The sequence below is a fragment of the Gaeumannomyces tritici genome (genome assembly GCF_000145635.1).
Source record: "Gaeumannomyces tritici R3-111a-1 unplaced genomic scaffold supercont2.1, whole genome shotgun sequence".
Taxonomy (NCBI): Eukaryota; Fungi; Ascomycota; class Sordariomycetes; order Magnaporthales; family Magnaporthaceae; genus Gaeumannomyces; species Gaeumannomyces tritici.
In genome coordinates this window covers 4,015,282-4,039,764 of record NW_008804545.1, presented here as the reverse complement: position 1 = coordinate 4,039,764, position 24,483 = coordinate 4,015,282, and the positions used below count along the sequence as shown (strand labels likewise).

General features: G+C 58.2%; 7 protein-coding genes across 7 annotated transcripts; 4 read left to right on the top strand and 3 right to left on the bottom strand.

Annotated features, from left to right (window-relative positions):
* The first annotated feature begins 164 nt into the window (after positions 1–164).
* GGTG_01259 (amylase-binding protein AbpA) lies at positions 165–3,406 on the top strand. Its single transcript, XM_009219020.1, has 3 exons — positions 165–597; positions 686–2,776; positions 2,862–3,406. The coding sequence occupies exons 1-3, from the start codon at positions 402–404 to the stop codon at positions 2,984–2,986; spliced, it is 2,412 nt and encodes an 803-aa protein (XP_009217284.1). The 5' UTR covers positions 165–401; the 3' UTR covers positions 2,987–3,406.
* On the bottom strand, positions 3,135–4,999 carry GGTG_01258 (hypothetical protein). Its single transcript, XM_009219019.1, has 3 exons — positions 4,109–4,999; positions 3,908–4,029; positions 3,135–3,822 (listed from the first exon to the last, which is right to left on the bottom strand). Exons 1-3 carry the CDS (start codon positions 4,362–4,364, stop codon positions 3,478–3,480), a joined length of 723 nt encoding a protein of 240 aa, XP_009217283.1. The 5' UTR covers positions 4,365–4,999; the 3' UTR covers positions 3,135–3,477.
* Positions 5,000–6,068: 1,069 nt separating this feature from the next.
* GGTG_01257 (hypothetical protein) lies at positions 6,069–11,414 on the top strand. The gene is made up of 3 exons (XM_009219018.1): positions 6,069–7,327; positions 7,390–7,840; positions 7,917–11,414. The coding sequence occupies exons 1-3, from the start codon at positions 6,416–6,418 to the stop codon at positions 11,231–11,233; spliced, it is 4,680 nt and encodes a 1,559-aa protein (XP_009217282.1). The 5' UTR covers positions 6,069–6,415; the 3' UTR covers positions 11,234–11,414.
* Positions 11,415–11,844: 430 nt separating this feature from the next.
* On the bottom strand, positions 11,845–15,470 carry GGTG_01256 (dynamin-A). Its single transcript, XM_009219017.1, has 4 exons — positions 14,878–15,470; positions 14,346–14,726; positions 12,599–14,233; positions 11,845–12,493 (listed from the first exon to the last, which is right to left on the bottom strand). The coding sequence occupies exons 1-4, from the start codon at positions 14,974–14,976 to the stop codon at positions 12,182–12,184; spliced, it is 2,427 nt and encodes an 808-aa protein (XP_009217281.1). The 5' UTR covers positions 14,977–15,470; the 3' UTR covers positions 11,845–12,181.
* Positions 15,471–15,881: 411 nt separating this feature from the next.
* GGTG_01255 (cytochrome c oxidase assembly protein COX19) lies at positions 15,882–16,977 on the top strand. The gene is made up of 4 exons (XM_009219016.1): positions 15,882–16,043; positions 16,136–16,425; positions 16,509–16,623; positions 16,724–16,977. Exons 3-4 carry the CDS (start codon positions 16,526–16,528, stop codon positions 16,830–16,832), a joined length of 207 nt encoding a protein of 68 aa, XP_009217280.1. The 5' UTR covers positions 15,882–16,043; positions 16,136–16,425; positions 16,509–16,525; the 3' UTR covers positions 16,833–16,977.
* An 899-nt stretch (positions 16,978–17,876) lies between these two features.
* Positions 17,877–18,378, top strand: GGTG_01254 (hypothetical protein; the record flags this gene model as incomplete). Its single annotated transcript, XM_009219015.1, has 2 exons — positions 17,877–18,119; positions 18,316–18,378. 2 exons carry the CDS (start codon positions 17,877–17,879, stop codon positions 18,376–18,378), a joined length of 306 nt encoding a protein of 101 aa, XP_009217279.1.
* A 678-nt stretch (positions 18,379–19,056) lies between these two features.
* Positions 19,057–22,489, bottom strand: GGTG_01253 (paxillin; the record flags this gene model as incomplete). The annotated part of the gene is made up of 2 exons (XM_009219014.1): positions 19,057–22,322; positions 22,402–22,489. 2 exons carry the CDS (start codon positions 22,487–22,489, stop codon positions 19,489–19,491), a joined length of 2,922 nt encoding a protein of 973 aa, XP_009217278.1. The 3' UTR covers positions 19,057–19,488.
* Between the last annotated feature and the right edge of the window lie 1,994 nt (positions 22,490–24,483).

Below are 24,483 nucleotides of genomic sequence, written 5' to 3'. Positions count from 1 at the left end.
TTGTTGCGCGACATGGGTGACACCCAGCTCGGTGGAGTTGGCGGCGCGGGTGCCTGGCTTGCTAGCGCCTGGGGAGTCCAACTTCCAAGCCCCCCGAATTACGTATTGGGGCTGCTTACCCCTGCCCCGCTTGTGGAATCGGGTGCCACAGCTCATCCAGCTCGCCAACCAACGTGGCCAGCTCAGGCTCCAACTTGGACTAGAACTGGTGCATCTTTTGTTTGTGCTTCTTCTCGCACAATCTTCTCCCCGTTCACCTCCTCGTCCTCCGCGCTCGATAGACTCGGGGACGCGACGCAAAGGTCCATCGTTTCTTCTGCCAGAGGCAGCTCCCTCCTTTCTCCATCACGAATACAGCCAGCGCGAATAGCCCGGGCAGCAGCCAGGCCCCACCACCCACAATGTCGTCATTAAATCTCTCCGTCAATGGGCCCTCGATTAAAAGCAGCTACAGCGGCGTCGTCAATGGGCCCGCGCCGTCCTCAAGCTCGCCGACACACGCCCAATGGGCTCTCTTTTCGGTGCAGGCGCCGCTCGTGAACGCTTTCCAGGACAACGGCTCCAAGGAGAGTGTGCTCAAGGTTGAAGGCACCGGCGGTGAGTGGCCCATGTGGTGCCTCGTTGGGGGTTGGTTCGCTTGCGTAGGACACTGCTGACAGCTGCCTCATCTGGCCCTACCACACAGATGGAGAGATCGAGGATCTCATCGAGGACTTCAACGAGGGCCGCATCCAGTTTGCCTTTGTCAAGGTCAAGGACCCCAACTCGGGGCTGCCCAAGAACGTCCTGATAGCATGGTGCGGCGGCGGCGTTCCTGAGCGGACCAAGGGTTATTTCACCAGCCATCTGGCCGCTGTTTCAAAGCTCCTGCACGGATACCACGTCCAGATAACCGCCCGCTCCGACGCCGACCTGGCTCCCGATTCCATCATGAAGAAGGTGGCCGACGCCTCTGGCGCCAAGTACAGCGCCGGCAGCTCCGCCCCGGCCCCCTCTGCTGCCCCACCTGTCGCCAAGAAGCCCGTCTTCACCCCCACGGCCTCCGGTGGCTCCGGAGCTTTCAACCCTCTCGTCGCTGCCCGCCAGAGGAGGGATGATAATGTAGACGCGGACGGATGGGGTGCCGATGCGCCCCCAGTCAGCCGGTCCGAGATTCAGAAGGTCGAGTCTGCCTACAAGCCTACCAAGGTCAACATGGCGGAACTCGTGCAGCAGAAGCAAGAACCGTCTCGCTTCAATGGCGGTGGCGCCGCCGCCCAAGAAGATCGCCCCGACGTGGTCAGGGGTGCCTACCAGCCAATCGGGAAGGTCGACATTGGGGCCATCAGAGCCGCAGCCAAGAATCAGCATGACGACCGACCCGCAACGGTGAAAGGAGCCTATGAGCCCGTTGGTAAGGTGGATATCGCAGCCATCCGCGCCAGGGCTCAGAAACCCGCTGCGGAAGATGCGGATGAGAAGCCCAAGAACCTCTCCGAGCGCACCGCCGCCTTCACCGCCGCCCCCCAGTCCGAGAGATTGGTATCCCTGCCTAAGCCCAAAGTTGCCAACAAGTTTGCTGGTGCCTCCTCCTTTACGGGCACAAAGGCCCCCATGCCTGGCTCGCTCGGGCTAGCCTCCCCAGCCACTCCTGCATCGCCCCCGGTCGGTGCTGCCAGTCGTACGTTTGCCGACCAAGGCGGCAAGACCCCGGCTCAGCTATGGGCCGAGAAGAAGGCGAAGCAAGGAATCATTAGCCCCAACGCAACCGGTGCCACACCTGCTGCCTCTTCCATTGCCGCTCAGAAGAGCGGCGGCGGCGAGGGGTGGAAGAGCGGATACCAGGGCAAGAGCTGGGGTACAGTGCAAACCACCAACTTTGGACGCGGAAATGCTGCTGTCGTTGAGCAGAAGACTGGCGAAGACAACCAGCAACAGCGCGAGCTAGAGCAAGAGCCGTCTCAGTCCGGCGGCGGTATCTCGGCGCTTCGGGATCGATTCAAGGAGGCGCCTGTTATGGAAGCTGCTGCCCCTGCTGTGCCGAAGGTCCCGACTGGTGGGAACCGAAGCCTGAATGATGAGCCTGCACCGCCGCCGCCGAACATGTCAACTCGTCCGTCTGTCCCATCTGGCGGGTTTGCTCTCCCGGGACTTCCAACCCGTCCGCCGGCGGCCGAGCAACAGGAGGAGGAGGACGTGGCGGAGGAGCAACAACCTCCACCCAGGTCCCCCTCCCCGCCGCGTGTTGCCATTCCTGTTCCCCGTGTACCGGAGCCCGAGATCGAGCGGCCCGCCCCGGAACCGGCTATCCCAGTTCGCGAGATTGAGCGCTCCCTGCCCAAGGAGGAGGAGCTTCAGGACGACCGCGTTGACCACGCGAGGGCGGCGGCCACGGCGGTTGCGGAAGAGCAGTTTAGTCATGAGCAGCTTGCTGCAGGGCAAGCGGCGCCCGGAGGCGGCAAGCGTGCCCTTATCCAATACGACTACGAAAAGGCCGAGGACAACGAGCTCGAGCTCAGGGAGGGCGAGTACGTCACCAACATTGAGATGGTGGATGATGACTGGTGGATGGGCACCAACGCGAGGGGCGAGAGTGGTCTCTTTCCCAGTAACTACGTGGAGCTCCTCGAGGACCAGGAAGACGCCCCGCCGCCGGTTCCCGCAGCAGAGCCGGCCAGGGCAGTCGCGCAACAGGCTCCTACTCCTGTTCCAGCCGCCCAGGCCCCCGCTCCCGCGGCTGCGGCGGCAGGCCCAACGGCCACTGCTTTGTACGACTACGAAGCCGCGGAAGACAATGGTGCGTCCCCCCAATATCTGACCCCGGCACTATCCCACTATGCTTGATCTGTATTCTTGCTGACAGCAACTTTGGTTGGCATCAGAGCTTGGCTTCCCCGAAGGCGCGCAAATCACCGACTTGGAGTTCCCTGACGAAGATTGGTGGTTTGGCCACTTTAAGGGCAAGAGTGGTTTGTTCCCTGCCAACTATGTGGAGGTGAACAATTGAGATCCCGAAATAGGAGACGTTCAAAAGTGAGAATCGTAGGACTAGTGCTTCGCAAGCAAATGCAATAGGAGAGATGGATGGCCTGGAAAGGAAACGGTTTCAGACGAATGTTGCACACATGTCGAATAAACAAGCACGCTTTTTTTCTCGAGCGGTTCTGAAGCATTGGTGGCGCCATGTCTATTTATTCAGCTTGTCGACGTTGTTGCTTCGTCCATTTTCAATGTTGTTTGCGTCCAAAATCACCTTACGCGACTTTGCATGTCCCGAGTCAAAGCCTGTCGGGCTTGATGCATTGGGGTCAGATTGCCAGATTTCCTGACAGTCATTTCTGTTCATTTTGGTTCAGAACATGAATACAAGCCATGTAACTAGGTATCAACAAGAAGAGAAAATATACACAAGCAGATGTTGAGTACACTGGAGTCGCTGTGAAAGAAAATAGTCATGGTTTCATTAAGCCGAGCCGGTTGCGAGGCACCACGGCCATTTTAGCTAGTGTACTTGAGGCCGAAGGCGGTCATGGCGTCGGTCCAGTACTGCTCGCGTTTGGTCCACTCCCGCACGCTGGCCTCGTCGGTGCCCTTGGGGACGCCGACGCATGTGGTGACGTAGTTGAGCCAGCCCTGCTTGGTGCCGGCGACGAGGCCCTGGCGGATGTCGGCCGAGCACTCGGTGGCCAGGAACCAGGCGCCCGAGCGGAAGTTGTAGTCGTTGGCCTGCACCAGCTTGAGGACCTCGGACTTTTGCGCGTCGGTCGGCGTCTCGCTGCCGCCCGTGATCTCGCTCACCCGCGAGGCCAGCTCGGGGATGCTCTTGGCGAACTTGAGGTTGAACTGTGTTGTGGAGGATGAGCGTTAGTCTATGTTTTTTTTTTCTTGTCTCGAGAAACAGTGGTTCCAGGGAAACGACTCTACATACAGCACCGCTTTGCATGTTGGAGGTGCCCTTGCCCTTGTCGCTGGACGGGGAGGCGGGCTGCTTGTACTTAAGCGACGCGGACTCCATGGCAGTCAGGGAGACGACGGCGGCGATCTCCCAGTCTACAGAGAAGTTCGGATGTTAGTCAGCATGGATACGTGAGTTTGGGGGCCGGTGTCGGGACATGTGCAGGTTACTCACAGTCGTAGATCTTGTATGTGGACATGGCCTCGATGAAGTAGGGCGCCGCATCGGCGGCGGTCGTGCACTGTGGGAATTTGGCCAGGTCGCACGTCTTGGAATCCGGCATCGTGCCCTCGATGAGGTCGGCGGCCTTCGGGCCCGTGTATCCTGCCGGCGGCGTCGAGCCGTCGGCACGCGGCCACAGCGCTGCGGTCGGGGCGGCGGAGGCGAGCCCGGCCAAGACCGAGGCCGCGAGGATGGCGGATGCAATCATGATGAGATGGTGCCGAGGTCTGGTGGGTGTGGGTGGTGCTAGTTCTAGCTGAGGGTTTTCCGGACCTTATGGATTTCTAGGAAGCGAAGGTGTGAAATGAATGTTGTAGAGAAGAAGCAAGCCAAGGTGGCGAGAGCAAGCCGGAGAGCGAGGGGATCGTGGGAATAAATAGCTTTGTGTAATGGGTTGTTGGTTCTTTGAGTCCTTCTTTCACTGGACGTTGGCGTCTAGTCTTTGTCGAGGCCAACGAGTGCTTGGGGGCGGACGGGCAGATGAATGGGAGAAATTACTGGATATTATTGTTCCATGAAAGAAAGGTGATGTGGCCCGAGGACAGGACAGGCAGTGACGTGAATGGAACGATGGTATTCACAACATGTTGGGCGGGAGTCAAGCTGGGTTCTTGTACCTTGGCCCTGCCGTGGCCAGGCCTCCGCGCCAAAGCACCTCACATGCTGCCCCTGAATGGGATTGCTGGCGATCACCGCCGCCATGTACAGCCCGCCCGCCGCATGCGTGTCTAGCTTGGGGGTCCGGCCCAGGATCCGAACTGTTTGCCGCTGTCTGCTGGCGCAGCAGCAGCAGGCAGCGCGGGGCGCTTGTCCTTCTCTCTTAGCCGATGGATCTCTGTCATGCCCCTTTGTGGAAATCTTTGGGCGGGCGCCACCCTCCTGCGCGCGCGGTGGTTGGCTGGCGTTTGTCCGCGGGCTGTGTGCCCTCAACGCGAGGTTCGGCCTGTGGGGGTGGATGACAGGGTCCAGGGGCCACACCCCACCGCTTGGGCTGGTAGGCTGCTTTCGGGGAATCCGCCCGTTTGTTTATGTGAGTGAGGCTCAGCGTCCACCACAGCCAATGGATGCGCGGTTGGGGCTCTGTCCCGCCGTACCTTTCCCTCTCCCTGCATTCAGCCCTCCCCGCCACGAAACAACCGGCCCCCCTGGCCCCTCCCTCTCTGTTCAGTTGTGCTCGCTTGGGCTCCCCAGCCCAGCCCGGGAAGCTTGTTTGGGCTTGGCACGCAAGCGCCGAGGTTTGTTTGAGCTTCTTGGGCTGGCCACGCTCACTCGCGGGCTGATAGGCCACCGACGTTGGGGGGTCAGTTGGTGCTCACTTTTGCAGCGGTCCTTTATGATCCTTGGCCTGTTTCTTTCTTTATTGCGCTCCTTTGCTTTGCCTTCGCCCCGTCACCTGCTGCGCCTTCTTCGAGTCGTCCGTCTGGCTGCAGGCGAGCCGGATGCCAGCGTGCAGCTACACGTACCGCTATGACATGCCCGCCGAAAAAAATATCAACTAGGGAGTAGGTACTTGAGCATAAAGAGGAGTCCCATCAGGAGATCGTTTCTTCAAGGCAACAACTTACGACTTTCAACACACGATGCTTTGAGTAAAACCAAGACGTTTTTGCAGTTAGACTTGGTTTTTAGGGGGCATGTCTCCCGACAATTCCATACCAACTCAGTCCTGTCGGCTTTTGTGTTCCAACATTTGCGTGCATGAGAACAATATGAACCCCTTATTTGCACGCCCCAAGTTAGCCAGTACCAATTGCAGCCTCAAGTGTTCGCAGCGAAAAACACAACCAGACCGAGCCCCATTTTTTGGTCCAGTTCCATTCGCTCAGTGTTCATTATGTAATCGCTCCATGAGTCTCCACCCGGCGCGGTGTTCAAGCCCGGCACCGTAGCAGAGCAAAGAAATCAGACAAGAGGAAAAAGCTGTGTGGGTTCGTGCCAACCCATCCCGGCTTCTTCTTTTTTGGTGGTCTTCATTGCATCTCCCCTGCGCCGCTTCTGCCTCACTTTCGGCCCGTCGACAATATTTCGCCAAACGAGTCGTCGGCGTCTACTCTTTCACCCAAATCCCTCCCTGTTTTTTCCTGCCCTTTCATTTTTCTTCGTGTTGCTCAGGCATCTGCCTTGACTGCTAGCCGCGAGCGACGAGTGTTGCCGCCGCCTCCAACTGGCGTCTGATCCCAGCCCAATTTTCCATGTTTCCCTACCCCATATTCCCAATTGTTCGCCAGTAGGTAGACAGCTCTGGACTCGGCTGGCTCAATGGACACCTCGATGGATCCGTCCATGGACTTTTCCATGGACTCAACGGACCCTGCGGATGCCCCTTTCAGTCAGAAAGGATCACAGTCTGCTGCCCCAGTCCCGACTAGTCCGGCAGCACTGGACGACCATGGGTCGGACGTGAGCAGCTCCGATGACGAGAGCTCATCGGATGCTATGACGGATGACTCTGACCAGGATGGAAGCCACGACAACAACCACGACCGCAGTTCGTCTTCTCGACAAATTCGATCCGACCATGCCGCGACGGCGCCCAACCCACATGCAGCCCGTCACGACACCCGGGACGCCATCTCGAGAAAACGAAAAGCCCAGAGCGGCCAGCACCATGACGACACATCTGCCGCAGGAACACAGAAAGGAGAGGCTGGCGCTGGCTTGCAGCAGGCCAAAAAGGTGAAGCTCAATGGTGATGAGGGAGCTGTTGTCTCTGCCGACAGGAGTCACGTCCCACGCGACAGATCCCTTCTCCCTGCCGAGATTTGGCATTGCATATTCACTTTCTGCCCTCCCAAATCCCTTGGGAATCTCATGAGTGTCAACAAGTCGTTCCACTCATATCTCGACCCATCTCTTGGACCGTCCTCTGTCCCCGAGCGGCGGCCCGCCTGCTCGGGCGGCGCTGCCATCTTGAAGCCAAATGCCATCTGGCAGGCTTCAAGACGCCTCTACTGGCCTTGCATGCCGACTCCTCTCAAATCCAAGACTGAGCTGGACATGTGGAAGCTGGCGTGCTCCATCTCGTGTCAAGACTGTGGCAAACCGGGTAACCCAGCTAATGTGGTTTCCGGTGAGGCTTGTGCCAATGGCCCTGGCATGGATGGAGTCGCCATCGTGTGGTCTTTTTCAGCTTGTCTTTGTGGGCCATGTCTACTCGGCAAGTCCGTCAAGGTTTGTGTCTCGACCCGCTTCTTCCAGACCACACGCCGCCGTTATCTGACAATCCTCAACAGGAGATCGATCTTCTGCTGTCGTCATCTACACCTTCGATGTTGATGCCTGCAATCCCCTTTGTGCTCCTGACCGACAAGCTTCATGTGCTCACCTCGAGCTTGGCCGAGCGTGGTCAACTGCCCAAGGACACCCAACTCACGAAGGTGTTTTGGAGGCCTGGCGTCGAGAGTGTGAAGCAGGAGTTCCTGTCCGTCAAGGGGATGGGCGTCGCCACCACAGAGGAATGGCTCAAGGGGCTAGAAGTCCGTGGGACTGAACACCAGCAAGACTCGTCCAGATGGGAAAAGTACGCCATCTCGGGGGGTATCACCAGGATGAGGCGTGTGCTCTATCCTGGATATGATCCAAAGTCCCTCGCATCGGTGATCCCGACTTCGGCCAAAGCAACTCCGCCCTTGCTCTCCTGTGATGGCTCCAACGTGACAATACCACATGTTTCGGCTTCCAACTGTAAGTACCGCTTTCCACTGCATCCTTTGGCACTGAAAAACACACCCGTAGCTAATCTCCATTCGCCGGGACACAGTTGTGACCGGGGTACCCTCACTGCCGCCGCGCGCTCCTATGTCAGCTCGCCATGAACGCACCCGGGAAGAGGTCGCGGAGCTAAAGGCTACGCGAAAGGCCGAGATTGAACGAAAGGCCATGCTTCTTGACCCTCCAATGCGGCCAAGTCTTCTGCTTCATATGCCTTCGTTCCAGGCAGCCACGCAACTCATCACGCCGTTGGATGACAATGCCTGGGAGCTTCTGAAGCCGCGACTACTAGCTCAGAGACAAGATGCCGAGAAGCGTGAGAAAGAGGCTGCTTTGCAAGCTAGTCTCCAAGAGCAGATGGCGGAGCAGAACACGACTTCGGATGCCAGCAAGGAAAAGGAGCCTTCAGATCACGATTGGGACGAGATCCAAGGTCCCCTTCGTGGCCGTATCTCTCGCCATGCAGATGAGGTGATCCGCAAGAACTGGGACGATGGCGACAAGGTCACCAAGGACACATGTGCAGACTTCGCTGCCGACGTGCTCCTCTATGTCCGAAAGCACTTCTACGCGGACGTGGCAAGAGACGCAGATGTCGCCCGAGCCAGCGGCAAAGAGCCCATCGTGGATCCTCCCAAGGGACCTTTCACGCAAAAACTGACGCTGGAGAACATGAAGTGGATCTTTGATGTCAAGATTAAGCCTCATACCGAGTCTTTGCGGAAGGAGCTGTTTCTCTGCAGCGCATGTCAGGGAAATTTCAAGTACTACGGATTTGAGGGTGTTGTGCAGCATTACGCCGCCAAACACACGAGCGCGCTGAGTGCCGGAAACGTCGTCGTTCATTGGCGCGCCGAGTGGCCTGAAGCCTCACCATTTAGCCCCGATCCCCGGGCCGTCAAGCAAGCCTACCACCAGGCCCGACACGCTATCTATCGCCAAGAGAACGGCAATCCGCAATATCCGTACGGCTCGTACCCTGGTGCGCCGCCTCAGCCATATCTCCCGCAGCCACCGGCACCATACCAGGCCCCTCCTGTCCCTGCTCCATACGGGGCTTCTCAGCCATACCCTGAGCAATTCGGTGCCGTTCCACCACAGACATATCCACCTCCAGGTGGCTACCCGCAACCGCAGCCGGGCTATGGACAAGCTCCCTACCATGCCGCCCCGGCTCCTTACCAGCAGTTTCCACCACCTCCAGCTCCGGCCACTTCGTACCCGCCTTCGAGCTATGGGGCTCCCGTTCCAGGCCCTGTCACTCCCGCGGCTCAAGCAGGCCCGCCACCGCCTCCGTCTGGCGCATACGGCTACAATTATAGCTCTTTTCAGGGCAACGCCAGCTATGCCCACACTGGCGGCCAGGCTGCTCCGTTTCCTGACCGCTACCGCGCGCAGCTCGAGGAGATGGCAAAGCTTTCGCGGGAGCTGTGGAGCTCCACGGCAAACTTGAAGGATCTTCCTGGGAGTGCGCGGCTGCAGGTCATAATCTATCACATGGCGAAGCGCTTCTACGGCAAATTCTCGGAGCCGCCCCCACTCACCATGTTCATTGACGGGTTGTCCAACAACAAGGACATGCGTCCCGTTCGCAACGTCAACGGCCTGATGTGTAAGGCGTGTCACTCTGGCCTGGTCAACCCGCCCGCAACGGAACAGGATCGCAAGTCTTTTTCCATGCCGCAGCTCGCAAATCACTTTCAGAGCAGGCATGTTGAGCCGGCAGTGAACTTGGGACAGTACGTGCCCGTTCCCGACTGGGCCTCAGGCATGATTCTTGTCCCCGACTTCTCTAGCCAGTCGAGCTTCCGCAAGCCCGCTGCTGGGGGAGGCGATAGTCAAAAGTATCAACTTCTCAGCGAGGCACTTCCTCACTTCTTCCAGCCCGCGCCGCATCAGGGTGCACCCTCCCAAGCCCCCGACGACACACAGTGGCCACCAAAACCAGAGTACCCTACTCACTCACAGCTCCCCACGTCGGCCGACCACCATGAACGGTTCTACGGATCAGCCGGCCCGGGTACTGGGGCGACAGAAAATATGCAGTTACATGCGACAAATGGCCATGGTAATGGGCTCCCCAAAGCACAGAGTGGAGGGTACTATCCGCAACTTAGCCAACAGGAACAAAACGGCAAGAACAAAAAGAAGAAGCAAGGAGCGAAGGGGCAAAATGGCGCCAGTATGTCTCGCAAGGGACTCGACGACAGGGTCCCCCGTACACGGACCAACGAGCTCAGCGAGCGCGAGTTCAAAGACGATGAAGAGCAGGAGCGGCGACAAGAGGAGGAGATACGTGCCATGTGGGCTGCCGATCGTGCACAGACCGCTCGCCTGCCGTCGGTTCCTCCTGTGACACAACCCGGCAACGGCCCGGCTGGCGCTGTCCGAGTCTCGGGTAGACACATGGAGCCGATGACGGAGGCTCCACAGGCGAGAGTCGGACCTCCGCCAAGACAGATAAAAGAAGAGAGCCTGCCGTCAATGTCTCGAATTCAGGCGCCCCTAAAAACAGCTTACCAGCCACAGCCGCCCATCTACCACCCATCAGACCATCAACCACCTAACGCATCTGACCGTGAAGGCTCAGACCCACTGGCGGCCTTGGAGCTGTATCTCGATCAAGAACGCAACAGGACGTCTGCAGACTCGCGCCAACAGCCCACTCCGCGGCCAGGATATGGCGACGATCGCCATCGAGCCATGTCTCGAGATCCTCATGGGAGCCAGATACCGTCCCAGGACAATTACCGCCACCGGTACAGCACTGCTGGGGCCGAGGGGAGCCGCCGTCGATCACTATCGCCCGTCTATGTCAGATATGTCGACCAAGGCCCTCCAGCAGACAAATATCGCGAGCGGAGTCCACCACCGCCACTCCACGGTGAGCCACTATACCGCGCGCGACAGGCACCTGCGTTGGAAGAGGTCATTTACGGGAGGGCACCTCCTCGCGAGTACTATGAAATCCTCGGCGAAGAACCAAGGCCGCGGCAGGTTGAGTACGAAGCGTACGAGCTTGTGAAGGCTCGAGACTCTCAGGGCGAGTACTACATCAGGCGTCCGGTCCGGCGGCAACCGGAGATCGAAGGATATTACAATTCTTCTCATCAGGCCGGCCCCTACTCCGCTAGCGGGCCCGCTCGACGTGAAGTATCATATGCTCCATATGAACAAAGGGCCCGCTACCCGTCTCGACAGCCGCAGCCGTCTTATGATGGCCGAGAGCCGGTGACTTCTAGAGCCGCAGAGCCAGGCCCAATGTCACGAGCAGATGCAGCATACTACGAGGAGTATGACCCACACTACCCAGCAACGGCACACCCACCTCCGGGACCCATTGCGCGCCCGGAGAGGTATCGCTGAATACCGCATTCGGATGATTCCTGCTGGGGCAAGCTTTGTATTGTTACTCGCGATGACTAAAAATGGCCGGTACGGTCGGAGTCTGGCTTAGATAGCAAGGACGCCCTCGTCACATGATAAGGATGGAGGGGAATGACTGGAGCGATACTACGGTTGGGTCGTTTGGTTGATGAACGATAACTATCTAATCTAATATTTGGCTATGTTTGTACACCGTCCTCTTCAGCTGTGTGAACTGTTAGCATCTCATCCACATTGGAGGAAATATGGATATTTCTAGTGGTCGCGTCCTGTTGATCTCAGCCCCGGGCAGGGCTGAGAGTTATTATCTTATCATGGGCAGGGCAAGCGCTACTCGCAGCCAGCACAAAAAAAGATGGTAGTCTGATAGGTCCCAAGGTTGAGTAAAATCGTCACTGCCGTTGTGGGATTTCCTATATAGCTTTCCTATATGAAGGTTCCTATAAAACTTTCTAATTCCCATTCCTGAAAAGGAATTATCTACCGCATTGCCGATTTTAACGCTCGCAGCTTGCCACGACGAGCTGCGTGGTTCTTGTACTAGTGTTGCCAGGGTCAAAACGTGAAACCCAATATCGTCACATACACAGTCGCGAGAAAAGACGAGACAGTCAGATTACAGGCTCCGAAATAGGAGAAGAGCTGCACTTAATAAATACACAAAGCGCCTCCCGCCTAACCAAATAAAATCGCGGAAAGCACGACAGATCCCCGAGCGGTGCCGTAAAGCGACGTCTGTTCCCCTTTTGAGGTGTCCCGCCCAAAGTCGGGCACGCGCGAGCAGCGGGCAGACCGGATGACAGCCTTTCCCATCACTTCGGCGCCGGCCTCGCTTCCCCCTAGCCACCTGGCCTTTTTTGTTGCCTCGTTCCATGTCTATAGCGTCTATTTGTCGTCCTCCCATCTGCCTCATAATGCTGATGTTGCTTATAGCACTTCTCCAATAATCTTGGAAGCTTCGCGGTACGTCTGGAGCAACTTCTCGCACTTTTCGCGCTCCTCCTTGACCCCGTCGTCCTCGTACAGCAGCTCTTCGAACATGGATTCTTTGTAGAGCTCGCTGACCAGCCGGTTCTGTACCACGTCTTTGCAGTGGTTGACCAGTAGGTGCATGATGGCCTTGGGCACCTGGTCGGCGATGGACTCGCGCACAATATTGAAGTATGATGAGATGAGAGCTCGGATGAGCTCCGTCTCCATAGCCTCTCGCTCCGTCAGCGCTGGATCTCCGCCGGTACCCTGTCGCGTTGCAAAGCAATAGGTTAGTCATCTTTCTCCATCCTCCCAAGCCACCGCCGCATGCTTTGTTCGCGTGCGAAGATGTAGGGAAAACACGGCACTTACAAAAGGTTGAGCAAAAGAGTCGCCCCCGCCTGGCTTCAGGGCAAACTCTTCATTATCGCGGAAAGTCTGTATGGGCGACCGCAGGCCCATGTCATCGTTCCTCCTGACCCCCGGGCCGAAGGACGAGCTGGAAGGTGAGGGAGCGTGTCGGCTTCCCTGGCTGCCGCCGGTAGGCAGACCACCAGGCCCGTCTTTGCCGAAAAAGTATCCGAGGAAGGAGTCCTTGGCACCGCCTGCACCCTGTGCGTTAAACCGCGCTGGAGATGCTGAGCGCGCCGTGCCGTTGAGGCTCGACGGTAACAGTGCGGTGCCGTTTTCTCGAACCGCGGGTGATAAGCTACGGGCCCCGGACTTTGCAGCTTGCTTCCGGAGTATCGCGGCCGTCGTCTTCTCACCCGCAGCGGCAGCGGCACCAATGACCGAGGCGTTATCGTCGTCGTCGGCAGGTCCGTCGACGCCGTTGCCAAGCTCCTTCATCCGGCGCTTCTCCCGCCTCTCCCGCTCCTCTTGTATCAACTTCATCCGCTCCCGCTCCTGCCTGTCATTCACCACGTTGCTCATGGCAGCGGTGGCGCCGAGGAAGTTGGGATGGTTCGTGTTGATGTAGGCGCGCTGGATCGAGATCAGCGACTCGACGTAGGTCGAGGCCGGGCCGAGGCGTTCCCTCAACAGATCCGAGACCACCTCGATAAGTTTGGTCTGCAGTCTGGGGAAGCGCGTGAGTTCCGTTGATCCGCACGTGTGGCAGATCTTGATCAGCTCCTCATACACCAGCTCGACGCAGCGCTGACTGGGGATCTCGAGGAGTTTGATCTGGGGCTTGACGAGTAGGTCAAAGGCCAGCTCGGGAACGAAAAGACTCGGCCTGGGTCCGGTTGAGTTTCTTATCGCAGTGCGGATGTCCAAGGCGGTGAGGTTTGAGGTGGGGTCTATGGACTCGAGGGAGCTTCCAAAGACGGAATTGAAGATGTAGTATATCCTGGCGCCGCCGCAGAGCTCCTTGGTAGAGATCTCGGTTGAAGTGCCGTCGATGGACGAGATGAAGGACGTGGCGAAGCGGGTCATCTGCTGCAGAATCAGCGATCCGCGGTGCTCCTTGCCGTGGAAGTGCATGTCCCCATAGCTCGCCAGCTCCTGTTGTGTCTGGCCCATGAGAGTGTTCAGCCTCGCCTTGATATCAGGGAGGCGGTCTCGGATATGGGACATCAGGGTCGAGTTGAGGATTTTAGCCAGGTACTGGGTGCCGCATCGCGTCGCAATATTCCTGTAGGCGGGGTGGTGTCTGAAGAATTCGGCCTCGGCCTGGAGCGCATCCTGCATGGGCTTGTTCCCCTGAATGTCCTGCTGGGACCGGTTGACAACGCCGATCCAGCCCAGCTTCAGGGGGTAGACGCGCCCGGAGAGGATGTCCAAGGCGTTGGTGCCATGGTCCATAAGATCCACTTTGGTCAGGACGCCGATAGTTCTCCGGCCCAGTCCGTCGACATGGCGGGCGAGCTTCAGGGCCTCGGAGTTCACAATATCAACGTTGGCGGGGGAGACGGCGAGGATGATGCTGTTGGGCTTGGCGATATACTCGGAAATAAGGGTCCTCGTTTGCTTCTCGATGTCTGTGGGCTGATCACCAATGGGAACCTGCAAGCAGAAAAAGGCACGCACGTCAGTCTCACAGCATCTGCATTTGACTCCCCCCGAGCCATCTCCTCCTTCAAGACGGAGCCGCAAGGCAATGGGGAGAAGCCCTCACCTTTGTCAGTCCCGGAAGATCGACCAGGGTGAGGTTCAGGACGTGGGGGGAGTAGATTTTGAGGTTGATGGGCTGGCGGTTGATGCCCTTGTTGGTGCCAGCTATCCTCGACGTCTCGTTCTCGATCTCGCGCTTGACATCGCCAAAGTCGTTGAACCGACGGTTGGGGATGTGGTGGAACTCGGCCCATTCCGAGCGGCGGGCGGCGTCGGGGTGGTGGTAGCCTGTGTCGGCTTCCTCGGGGCCGTCGTCCTCGACGTTGATGAGCTGCAGGATCAGTGGCCGTCGGGTGACGATGCCGCTGCCGCGGGGTAAAAAGTCACGACCGACGATGTTCTCGAGCACCGACGACTTTCCGGCCGATTGCGAACCGACAACGACCTGCGGGACGGGAGGAAACGAACACGGTTAGAGACGTAAAGCTTTTTTGCGAGTGTTTTTTTCCCCCCTTGCAAAAACTAGCGCCGGGCGGGGTTCTGTTCTCTCGCCACGGTACAGACGGGGGAGGACGGGCGGAGCCGAGACAACATACAATCTGGGGCAGATCGAGCGAGTCGTTTCCGATGGTGTTGAACACCAGGTCCTGGAGCTTGTTGACAGTCGACAACAAGTCATCTCCCAGAGCGGCCATGGTGGGCTAGGTACCGAGCTCGGTGCGAGGGCTAGAGGTTGCTTCTAGGCTCGGGATTTGAATCGATTCGTACGTGCTGGGGCAAAAGGGAGCAGTGCCTTTTGCCAGCGTAAGTCGAGCAGAGGGTGAAAGGTTGTGCGTTGGGGGCTCGACTTGTCGGCGCCGGAGGGAAGGTCCGCACAAGCTCGGGCGGCGACGGCGGCGTATCGTCAAGGGCAAAAAATTGCAGGGGAAGGTGAGGAGAAAAAAATAGGACTGGAAAGCGACAGGGGCACCACCAAATTTGAGCAAGGCAGGAACAACCGCCCAGACCTCAGTTCATGCTTCTTGGGCCACAGCAGCGCAAGCAGCCAAAATACGACCAGGACTCGGCGTCACAGCAGAGGGTGGCGCATGAAATAAGACGAACGCTTTTGTCTCTGGACTTGCCGAGAGTGGATTGTCATCGCGTCCTCCCTTTGGGATGCAAAATGAAGAATTATGCGCGATTGGGCTGTTGCTGCCTCAGGCGTTAAAAATCGAGACGCAGCAGGAGCTTCGCGCTTGCGTCTTGAGACCTGAACCACAGGTCCCATGCGGCTTTTCTTTCTTTTTCCTTTTCCTATTTTTATTTTATCCCTTCTCTAGTCCAGATTCTTTTCCTTTCCGTATCCTTATTCTGTTCCCATTCCTCCTCTTATTTTATTCCTCTTCCTATTTCCCATGGCTGCATGTGTTCTTGCAAAGGGCTACCTACATAGTATCCCAGTGCACTAACAATTCTAATTCGTAGAACCTAGGTATAGAGCGCACATACCCGATCGTAGCGCATGCCCGCCCAGTGATGTGACCTCACCCTTGTAGGCTCCACCACAAAACGGCCTGGTGTTGGAACCCAGCACGTATTCGATGATTTAGTGGACAAGCATCTCCAGCGGCACCTAACGAGGTAGATGCCCAACATCAGACCACTCAGCCTCGGGCCACTCTCACTAGACATGGTGCTTCTGCCTTGGATTGGTGGTAGGCGTGGATACGTGGGAGAAAAGGGTGAAACAGAAAGCACCTAGGTCCTGCAATCGCTCGAGGTATTTTCACTATTAGGCTTGTGATTGGCACCCACGTGGCACCATCAAAAACTGACCAACCGCCTTGCTCGCCCTGGATTGCCCGCTGGCAGCCACCCACTCTCCATTCAGGGGCTCCAGGCGTGTTGAGACGACAGTCAAGGGGAGCCGCACTCAATCCCTGACAGGTAACAAACAGCGCATCCAGTACTACCTAGGCGACTGCGTGGAACACCCTCCCGCCGACTGCAGATATGAGCGCATTTGGTGGTCCCGGCGGTGGCCAGTTCACGCAAAAGCCAACACCGTGAGTGCCTAGCATCATGGAGGGAGTGAGGATTTCGCAGTGCTCATTAACGTCAAACTAGCCCGCAACGAGGCAGCTTTCCCTTGGACCACGATGGTAAGTCTGCTTTTTGATCGACTCCCTCAAGACTTGTTCCTAGAAATATGGCCTGCATTGCTCACCTAGCATGGCTGCTCTAGGCGAGTGCAAACATGTGATGGAAACATATCTCAGCTGCATGAAAAGGGTTAAGGGAGTCAACGACAATCAGTGCCGCGATATTGCCAAGTCCTACCTGGCATGTCGTATGGATCGGTAAGATATAGCGAATCCCTCCGTAAAGGGATGAGAAGGGGGTTAAGGGAAACTGACTGTGCTCCCTTGCGGCTCTGGCACTTTGGGGTGGGTGTTGAAGGAATCTCATGGCCCGTGACGACTTCAAGAATTTGGGCTTCAAGGACGAATCAAAACCAGAGAAAAAGCCGACAGGAGACGAGGGCAAGAAGGGCGAGCTGAGATGGTAGCGGCGTCTAGGCCAGCAAGCCTTCCTAAGAACCTGACGAGGGGATAGCTCGCAGTTTATCACAGTCGTCTATACATGCTATCGATACCAGCCATGTGACACTTGTACCCCCGTGTCGTGATCTCAAAGCTTAGAGTGTACCTGCCATACCTAGTAGTATTTTCGGAAAGTGACCCGGACGACATGACTCCACGAGAGGCCTGTTGCCAATAAAATCGTGCCTAGGTAGGGGCTGGTTTATAGTAGGTGAGGAGAGCATGCGGTTCTACGAAGTGGTGCCTGTGCCTAGTCCGAAGAAACAATTGATGGCGGCCTGTACAACCAAAAGCTTCATCACAGCACGGCTCCCGACTGCATGCTGAGAAAGGAAGGCGCCAAGGCAGAAACGCTTTGTAGTAGGCACAACCCGTGAACCCGTCGCGAGCCCCACTCCTCACCGCAAAGATTAACCCGACAACCATTTGGTGCTGGGCGTTTTTTTTTCTCTCTTTCCATGAGCTCACCGCATTCAGCCTAGACGACAACCTAACTTTGAAAACATCACACAGCAGACACTGGGCGCCGAGCCTCTAATACCATCCTTGATAGATACCCTCTTCCCGGGCATCTCTGGGCCGAGACGACTTCCTAGACACTCCGCCTTTTGTTCTGGTAAGTTCTCGTTGATGCCCGTCCCTTCAGGTGGAGGCGGAGATTACTTGGGCAGGCGGGCAGGTACCTGGGGTACTTGGGACTTGGCCGACGAATCCTACCCCTCTACCCCCCAGCCCAGTCCCACGCCGGCCGCGCTGCAACCGCGCGCGCTTGTGCCTGCCACCTACCTCTCACTTCCCTGCGCCGCCCGACCTGCCCACAAACTACCTACCGTCTACCTATCTCCGCCACAGCCTTCCTCGTCGATTCGCTGACCTTTCCCCTTCAGCGAAGAAAGCAACGTCGCGATCCGTGCCGCTCGTCGCACGCACAAGCAACAGCCGCCCACCGTCATCGCATCTCCGGCGTCCGACCGACACCAGGCAAAAAAGAAAAAGAAAGACAAGAGAAAATGTCGGACAACGAGAATGGAGGGAGTCCGCCCCCCGGCGGCGAGCCGGCCGCACCCCCAGCCGCCGAGCACCTCAACATCAAGGTGACGGACAACAACAACGAGGTCTTCTTCAAGATCAAGAGGAGCACCAAGCTCGAGAAGCTCATGAACGCCTTCTGCGAGCGGCAAGGAAAGACGATGAACTCGGTGCGCTTCCTGTTCGACGGCCAGCGCGTGCAACCGACGGACACGCCCGATTCGGTACGTGGCTCCCTACCTTTGCGAATTCTTCTGTCCCGTTTTGTATTCTCCGCTCTGCCATGGCCCTCGTCGTTTCCCCCACTCGGCCTGGTCGAGTCGCATGTCTCTCTATTCATGCTTCTCAAAGTTCTCAAGCGATCACATGCGGCACATGGTTCAAGGAATATTTACTAACGGCCGGGGTTTCTTAACACAGCTCGAAATGGCAGATGGCGATACCCTCGAGGTGCACCAGGAGCAGGTCGGAGGGTCATTCTAAAGATGCATATCCTGCGGGCGCTCTCATGTGGTCGCAGCCCTGGGACTCTTTCCGGGTCCGGTCGGTGCAAGGGCAAGCATCACTCTGCGCGGGGCAAGGGAAGGCTGTCGGGAGCCGCCATCCACGAACAGGTCGTGGCCCAGGATGGAGGCGTCAAAGGGCATTCGGAGGCGGTTCTGGATCGCTTTGGAGGAGTCAGTCCAAAAACAGGCGCCGTTGGCTTTCTTTCTTTTGTGGTTTCAGTTGGGAGCAAACTGGCGGCGCATTTAAACGGAAAGGTTCTGCTTGGTCAGGTCGTCGACACAGTCCATTTGGTCAATTTCTTCTTTTTTTTTTTTCTCCTTCTTAGTTGGCTGCTCCCCCTTCCGTCTCCTTGTTCTTCCTGGCCACTGATAACTTTCAGTCTGTTTTTTCTTCATGGCGGCTATTTCCCCCCCGTCATTTCGGGGCACCATGAGGCTGTCTGTGCAATGGGTGTGCAAGAGGAAGCATACACCAGCCCGCGAGACCGGCGGGCTGTGTGATGACAGCGGTCGTGCTAGATCCAGACGCATCATCCCGAACCTTTTCGGTTCGCGGCTTCTCGCCTGACCTCTCCACCTCTCATTTGCAGACACGCACGATTCGCGGAAATAATTTGAGCGTCATGCCTCCCAACCTTTGCTTCCGTGGTGGCGTGACGAGGCTGACGGGTCGATACGTTGAGGGTCGTCATGGAGGGCGTATGCTTACTCATTCAAGCGTCACACAGTCAAGATACCGAGGTGCAGTCTCGTATCAATTCTCTCTATTAAATGCGTTTTTGTAAACAAGCAGCAGCAGGCTGAGGTTTGCCGCCTCCAGGCAACCCAAATGCAAAAAAAGAGCACCAAAAACAAGAAGGTCTCTAGAAAACCTAGAGGAATCACGTGAAATGCAACCAGATGCAAACAAAGTGAACGCTGTTGTTGTTTGTCGTCATTGTCGTTCGTGGTCGGGAAAGGCATCAAGGAGTGGAAAATAGGGAGGGGGGTCCAAGAAAAAAAAGTGGGAGTGGAAGAAGAGAAACCGCGGCACAGAGGGGCTGGACGTAGCAAGACATCTTCATGCCAGCCCGAATGTCGGTGCCGATCAAGCCTTGAGCTCGCGAGCCCGGCAGGGCGTGCAGAGAATCTCGATGAGGCCGTCGGCGGCCTCGCGAGGGAAGACCTGGCCGTCGTCGAAGCCGCCGCCGCACGTGGCGCAGCGGAAGCACTCGTCGTGCCACTCAGCGCCGAGGGCGCGCACGTACTGGCCGATGACGGCGCCCTTGCAGCGGCGGCACTTTGGGGCGCGGCGCTCCGTCTGCTTGGCCTGGCAGCCGGCGCACCAGGCGTAGCCGTCCTTCTCGATGTGGGTGGCGCCGTGCTGGAAGGGGTCGCCGCACTCGGCGCAGAAGAAGTGGCCAATGTGCCAGTGCCCCCCGAGCGCCACAATGTGCTCGCCGATAATTGGGGTGGTGCAGTGCTTGCACCGCGGCGCGAACTGCTCGTGCCAGTCGAGATGGCAGAAGAAGCGCAGCCGCTCGTCGCCGTCCTCGGCCATGGTCTGGCCGGGGGCCTCGTCGAGCAGCTCGCCCGCCGCCCGCCTCCGGATGCGGTTCAGTCGAGCGTCCCTGGCCGGCTCCGGCTCGGGGCTGATCTCGAGCGCCTCCAGGGACGTGCCGCAGGTGTAGCACGAGAAGCAATGCGGGTGGAACCTCTCGTTGGAGCCCCTCAGGGCCACGAAGCGCCCTTCGATCGGCAGTCTGCATTCGTGGCAGCGCGCGGTGGCGCGGCTTCCTACAGGAGCTGGCGCTGGGGACCAGTGGCCTCGCGAGCGAGCCATGGCTTGTCGCACTTGACCAACAGGCCCCCTCACCGGGGTGGGGAGCGGTCGGGCCGACGGGGTTGCGGTAGAGGGTGGCTCGTCCGGCGTGACGATGACTGGCACGCTGGGGCCATCACTCGGGTCATTGGGTGTCACGATGACAGGTATTGAGGCCGAGGGGCCCGAGACAGATATTGAGGGCGCTGAGACGGAGATAGAGGGCGCCGATACAGATATGGAAGGCGCAGAGACCGATATCGACGGAGACGAGACCGAGAAAGAGGGAACCGAAGCGGAGGAGGCTGACACCGAGGGCACCGGCGGAGAAGGTGTGGCCGCCGAGGGCACGAATCTAGGATGCCTAGATGGAGATGGAGACTCAGAAACGGTGACGCCGGGGACGGAGGATGACGGGCGAGCGCCAGAGTCATTCATCTGAAGTGGTGGGGTCGGGAGCTCACGGCGCGGTGTTGGCGCCGGTGGCGCCGGGAGATCAGCCGCCACAGCTGGGACAGCAGAGACGGCCGGGCTTTGCTGTTGTGGTGCCGCTTGCTCTCCTTGGGGTTTGCTGGCCTCGCGGTTGCGGAAGAAGGGGCTGCGCATTCTGGGGTCTGGCTTCTCATCAGTCGCCGCCTTGTCGGGGGCCTTCCAATTTGCGTCAAAGCTTACGATGGGCCGTCCGGGCGTGTTACTGACGAAGGACGGGGTCGGCAGTTTCTGGCTGCGGTCCTTGAGCTTCATGCTTGTGGCTTCTCGTATGTCGTCTCCCCTGACCTCAACGCCGTTCTTCCTAGGCACTTCCTCCTTGGGAGCCGGCGGAGTGGTGTTGTCGGAGCTGGAACCCGTGTTTGTGGTGTACTGAGGGTTGCGGGATTGGGACGGCGGATTCCTGTGTATCTCGATCCTCGAGAGGAGTCTGGATACGGCGGATTGCGGCGTTTGCTCAGGTGCTTGCTGGGTCGGCTCGGGGGTCTTTGATTTGGCGGGAGCCTCGGGAATGAACGAGACGCGGTTGAGTGGATTCTTAGGCTTGTTCTGCAGAGGCTCGCTGCCGTCTGTCTCCGAGGCCGCTGCCGCTGCCTTCTTGGCGGGCGTCGAGCCCTCGGGCTCTTCCCATATCTGATCCCCAGAAAATGGACGCTCGACTTCGCCGCTGATATTCCTCTTAAGGCTAGTTCGGCGGCGGCTCGAGGGCGGCTTGATTGCCATAGGCCTAGGGCCTGCAGCAAGCCCGCGGTAGCCCTTGGACCGATCCAAGTCCATCGAGCTCTCCCGTGACCTGTCGAGGCTTGAGCGACCGCGCTTGCCGGCGCTGACAACCGTGGTGTTGCTTGCGGCCACGGGTGGTGACGCACGCCCGTGGGCAGAGCCAGCACTGGAGGTAGAGCTTCCCGAGACAGACCGCGAGCCCATGTTCCTACCAAGGCCGGTCGGTTCGATGTCGGCGCCATAGAGTCCGGCGCTTGCAGTTCTTGCATATGCGTAGCTGTTCTTGCGCATATGGGGCTTGTAGCGGTATGGCGCGCCAGGCTCGGGCGGTTTGACCCCGTTCTCGTGCTTCCACACGAGCTCGGCCGCCTCTGTCAGGGCGGCCTCGTGCAGGCGCTTCTCGTCCTCGTCCATCTCTTTATCCTTGCCCTTGTCGTCCTCGTTCTGCTCCTGCAGACTCATGTCGTCCATAGCCTGTTTGAGCGAGAAGGCCTCTTCCTTCTCCATCCACCTCTGGCCGCGCTCAATGTACGTCGCACTCGGAACAACCACGGAAGGCTTCAAAGGCGGGCTGGTCGGCTTCTCGGGGTAGTAGTCTCGGCCCCTGGTGCTTATGCTCATGCCAGAGTATCGGGAGGAGATGCTGCCGGCAAGGGATGGCCTGCCGACCGAGTATGGTGCTGGGGATCGGCTTTTTGGTACGGGTGACTGGCTCTGCGGTACTGGAGATTGGCTTTTTGGCGGGCGAATAACTGACGAGGTCTCCGAGGGGGATACGGCACCACCAAGAGAAGACCGGTTGCTGGTCATGGAGGGCCGACCAGAGTCGCGGCGCCCAAGGTTTGGCTGTGGTCTGGCGCCGCCGGGGCGGCTTATGCGGTTATTCCTGAGATCGGCCAGGTATGAAGCTACGGGGCGGAAGGCTGTCAGATCCATGTCCGCGTTGCTCGTCGTGGCGCACAAGGAAGCAGGTCCGGCGGCACTCACCGAACTGATCGTTTGACATGTAGCTGGGCGACGGAGGCGTGACCTTCCGCGTCGACGCCCGCTCCTTGGACTTTCCGCGTGAGAGCATGGCGGGAGATGTCACGACACTCGATATAGCGGATCGCAGCTCTGCGTGGGCGGTTGCCAGGTGAGCGAGGCAGGTGAAGGGGAACAGATGCGTATATTAGGTGCTGGATGTGTAAGGATATTTGCAGCAGGGGCAAGAGAGGGCAGAAGTCAATGACGGCTTGAGGGAAACGCAGGGCGGCTAGAGTTTAAATGGAGGTAGGTCATGGACGACGTAGTGGTGAGGCCGGTGTTTACGGCGAGTGAGACAAGGCGGCACCCAAGATGGCAATCTGTTGAACACCCATGCCGCGGTTGCTGGGCAGAAGCTGGGGCAGCAGTGGGCGGCAGGTGACGCAGAGGTAGCAACAGCAGAGACAGGACAAGGACAGGTGGGCATGCCGCACGCACGGCGAACGGCGGCGTGCGGTCAATGAACAATCAAACAGCCCCGGGCTGGTGGAGGGTTAGGCGATATGCAGGCCCTTGACCAGGATCGGCCTTGTTTACGCGGATATTAAGTTGCCCAGGAGACAGCGCAGCACCCCCTGCCGCCAGCTCGGCTGCCAACCCCACCCCGCTAGACCTCTTACCCACTAGCGGCTTGAGTCGCCGCGAATCCGCTTCTGGCAAGCCCTGCCGCTCCGCCTCTCTGAGCCAACCTACCCTCTCCACGACCTATGCCGGCTCGAGCGTGCATGTGCAGCTATTTCGGATCCAGGCTAACGGTCTCGGTAGAGCGTGCACTCTGATCTAGCGCCAGGGACGCTGGCCGGGGTCGGTGGCCGGGGGTGGTGAAGCCTCCGACTTGCAATGCGTCAATTCCCCGTGGGAGCTTCCATTCATCGATGCGTGGAGCAATGAATACATGATACAAAATGGTTATAAAGCTCGAGCGCAACTTCTGGTCACAAGGGGTTGTGCTATCGAATCAACTCATTACTCCATTGGCCGGCCAGGATGGGAGAGGGTATGCAAGCAAAACATAAACAACAACGTTTGTTTATTCTGTCTGAGCTTAACTGTTCCAGGCTTTTCTGCTAAGACAACAGGGTGCTCAACCCTTGTCCACGGGCAAAGAGGTCGCCTTCACAGTCGCGTGAAATGATGTGACTGGTCGTGGCTCGATGGTCCTCTGGCTGGATCGTTCGCGTAAACCCCACAGACAGCGGCGGCTGTCGTCTGGGTTATCCCATATGGATGTCATGCCATAGCCATCTGCAAAGAACAGTCAGGGAAGAAAAGCAAAACAAGCCATGGGACGCAGCGCCGCTCGACGCAACCACTCCCGAGAACCTTGGTTACAGCCGCCTTTTTCTCGGGATGATGCAAACGGATGGATACATGTGCGCCAGTGCGGGATGTGCGCTCTCTGGGCTAGCTTCTAGTCTCTGTGCCTAGATTTTTTGCATGCCCCATGCACACGCACTGTACGTGCATGGCTCTTGCAGCTCGGAATTGTTCCGTCGTATTCCCGGCTCCGAACATCGCAACGCTGATCGACAAGGTCTTGGTTGATTCTCCTCTCGCTCTCCCGCCCCACAAACAGCACCCCCCATGGTAAGTCCAGAGCTGCAGAGCTGCAGAGCTGCGCGATGGGAAAGCGATGAGAGACTGTGGACTGGGTGGCCGGTCAGCAGGAGCTGCATCGCGCCCTCGCGCCCATGCCTCGCCATCACGAGGAGGACACAAGAGGCGGAGAGGCACAGACATGAGAGCAGCACCCCAAACCTGGGGCCGAGACTCCAACCCCCGGCCGCTGCCCCTGGGCATGCTACATGCTACCTATGGGCGGGGCGGCTCTCTTTTTTGCCAGTCTGCGGTCTGTCAACAGAAGGGCGTCGTTTTACGTACCGATTTCTTACCTGCTTCGACGAGATACCCGCAGAAATTCGGCACGATCCCGCCATCTGACTGAGGCCCAAAGTGAATGTTGCTTATTCACTCACTGCCTTCCATTTGTCACTATATCTGCCCGTAAACTGTTCCTGTGCCCCCTTTTTTTTTTNTTTTTTT

Excerpts from the sequence above, each read along its gene's own strand:
- GGTG_01257 (XM_009219018.1), top strand. The coding sequence starts at position 6,416 with ATGGACACCTCGATGGATCCGTCCATGGACTTTTCCATGGACTCAACG. Across the intron at positions 7,328-7,389 it reads TACTCGGCAAGTCCGTCAAG|GAGATCGATCTTCTGCTGTC; the intron begins GTTTGTGTCTCG and ends AATCCTCAACAG. Across the intron at positions 7,841-7,916 it reads ACATGTTTCGGCTTCCAACT|TTGTGACCGGGGTACCCTCA; the intron begins GTAAGTACCGCT and ends GCCGGGACACAG.
- GGTG_01258 (XM_009219019.1), bottom strand. The coding sequence starts at position 4,364 with ATGATTGCATCCGCCATCCTCGCGGCCTCGGTCTTGGCCGGGCTCGCC. Across the intron at positions 4,030-4,108 it reads CACATACAAGATCTACGACT|ACTGGGAGATCGCCGCCGTC; the intron begins GTGAGTAACCTG and ends ACTTCTCTGTAG. Across the intron at positions 3,823-3,907 it reads CCAACATGCAAAGCGGTGCT|TTCAACCTCAAGTTCGCCAA; the intron begins GTATGTAGAGTC and ends TCCACAACACAG.
- GGTG_01256 (XM_009219017.1), bottom strand. The coding sequence starts at position 14,976 with ATGGCCGCTCTGGGAGATGACTTGTTGTCGACTGTCAACAAGCTCCAG. Across the intron at positions 14,727-14,877 it reads CGCTCGATCTGCCCCAGATT|GTCGTTGTCGGTTCGCAATC; the intron begins GTATGTTGTCTC and ends CCCGTCCCGCAG. Across the intron at positions 14,234-14,345 it reads ATCTTCCGGGACTGACAAAG|GTTCCCATTGGTGATCAGCC; the intron begins GTGAGGGCTTCT and ends TTCTGCTTGCAG.
- GGTG_01255 (XM_009219016.1), top strand. The coding sequence starts at position 16,526 with ATGGAAACATATCTCAGCTGCATGAAAAGGGTTAAGGGAGTCAACGAC. Across the intron at positions 16,624-16,723 it reads CTGGCATGTCGTATGGATCG|GAATCTCATGGCCCGTGACG; the intron begins GTAAGATATAGC and ends TGGGTGTTGAAG.
- GGTG_01259 (XM_009219020.1), top strand. The coding sequence starts at position 402 with ATGTCGTCATTAAATCTCTCCGTCAATGGGCCCTCGATTAAAAGCAGC. Across the intron at positions 598-685 it reads CAAGGTTGAAGGCACCGGCG|ATGGAGAGATCGAGGATCTC; the intron begins GTGAGTGGCCCA and ends CCTACCACACAG. Across the intron at positions 2,777-2,861 it reads CGAAGCCGCGGAAGACAATG|AGCTTGGCTTCCCCGAAGGC; the intron begins GTGCGTCCCCCC and ends GGTTGGCATCAG.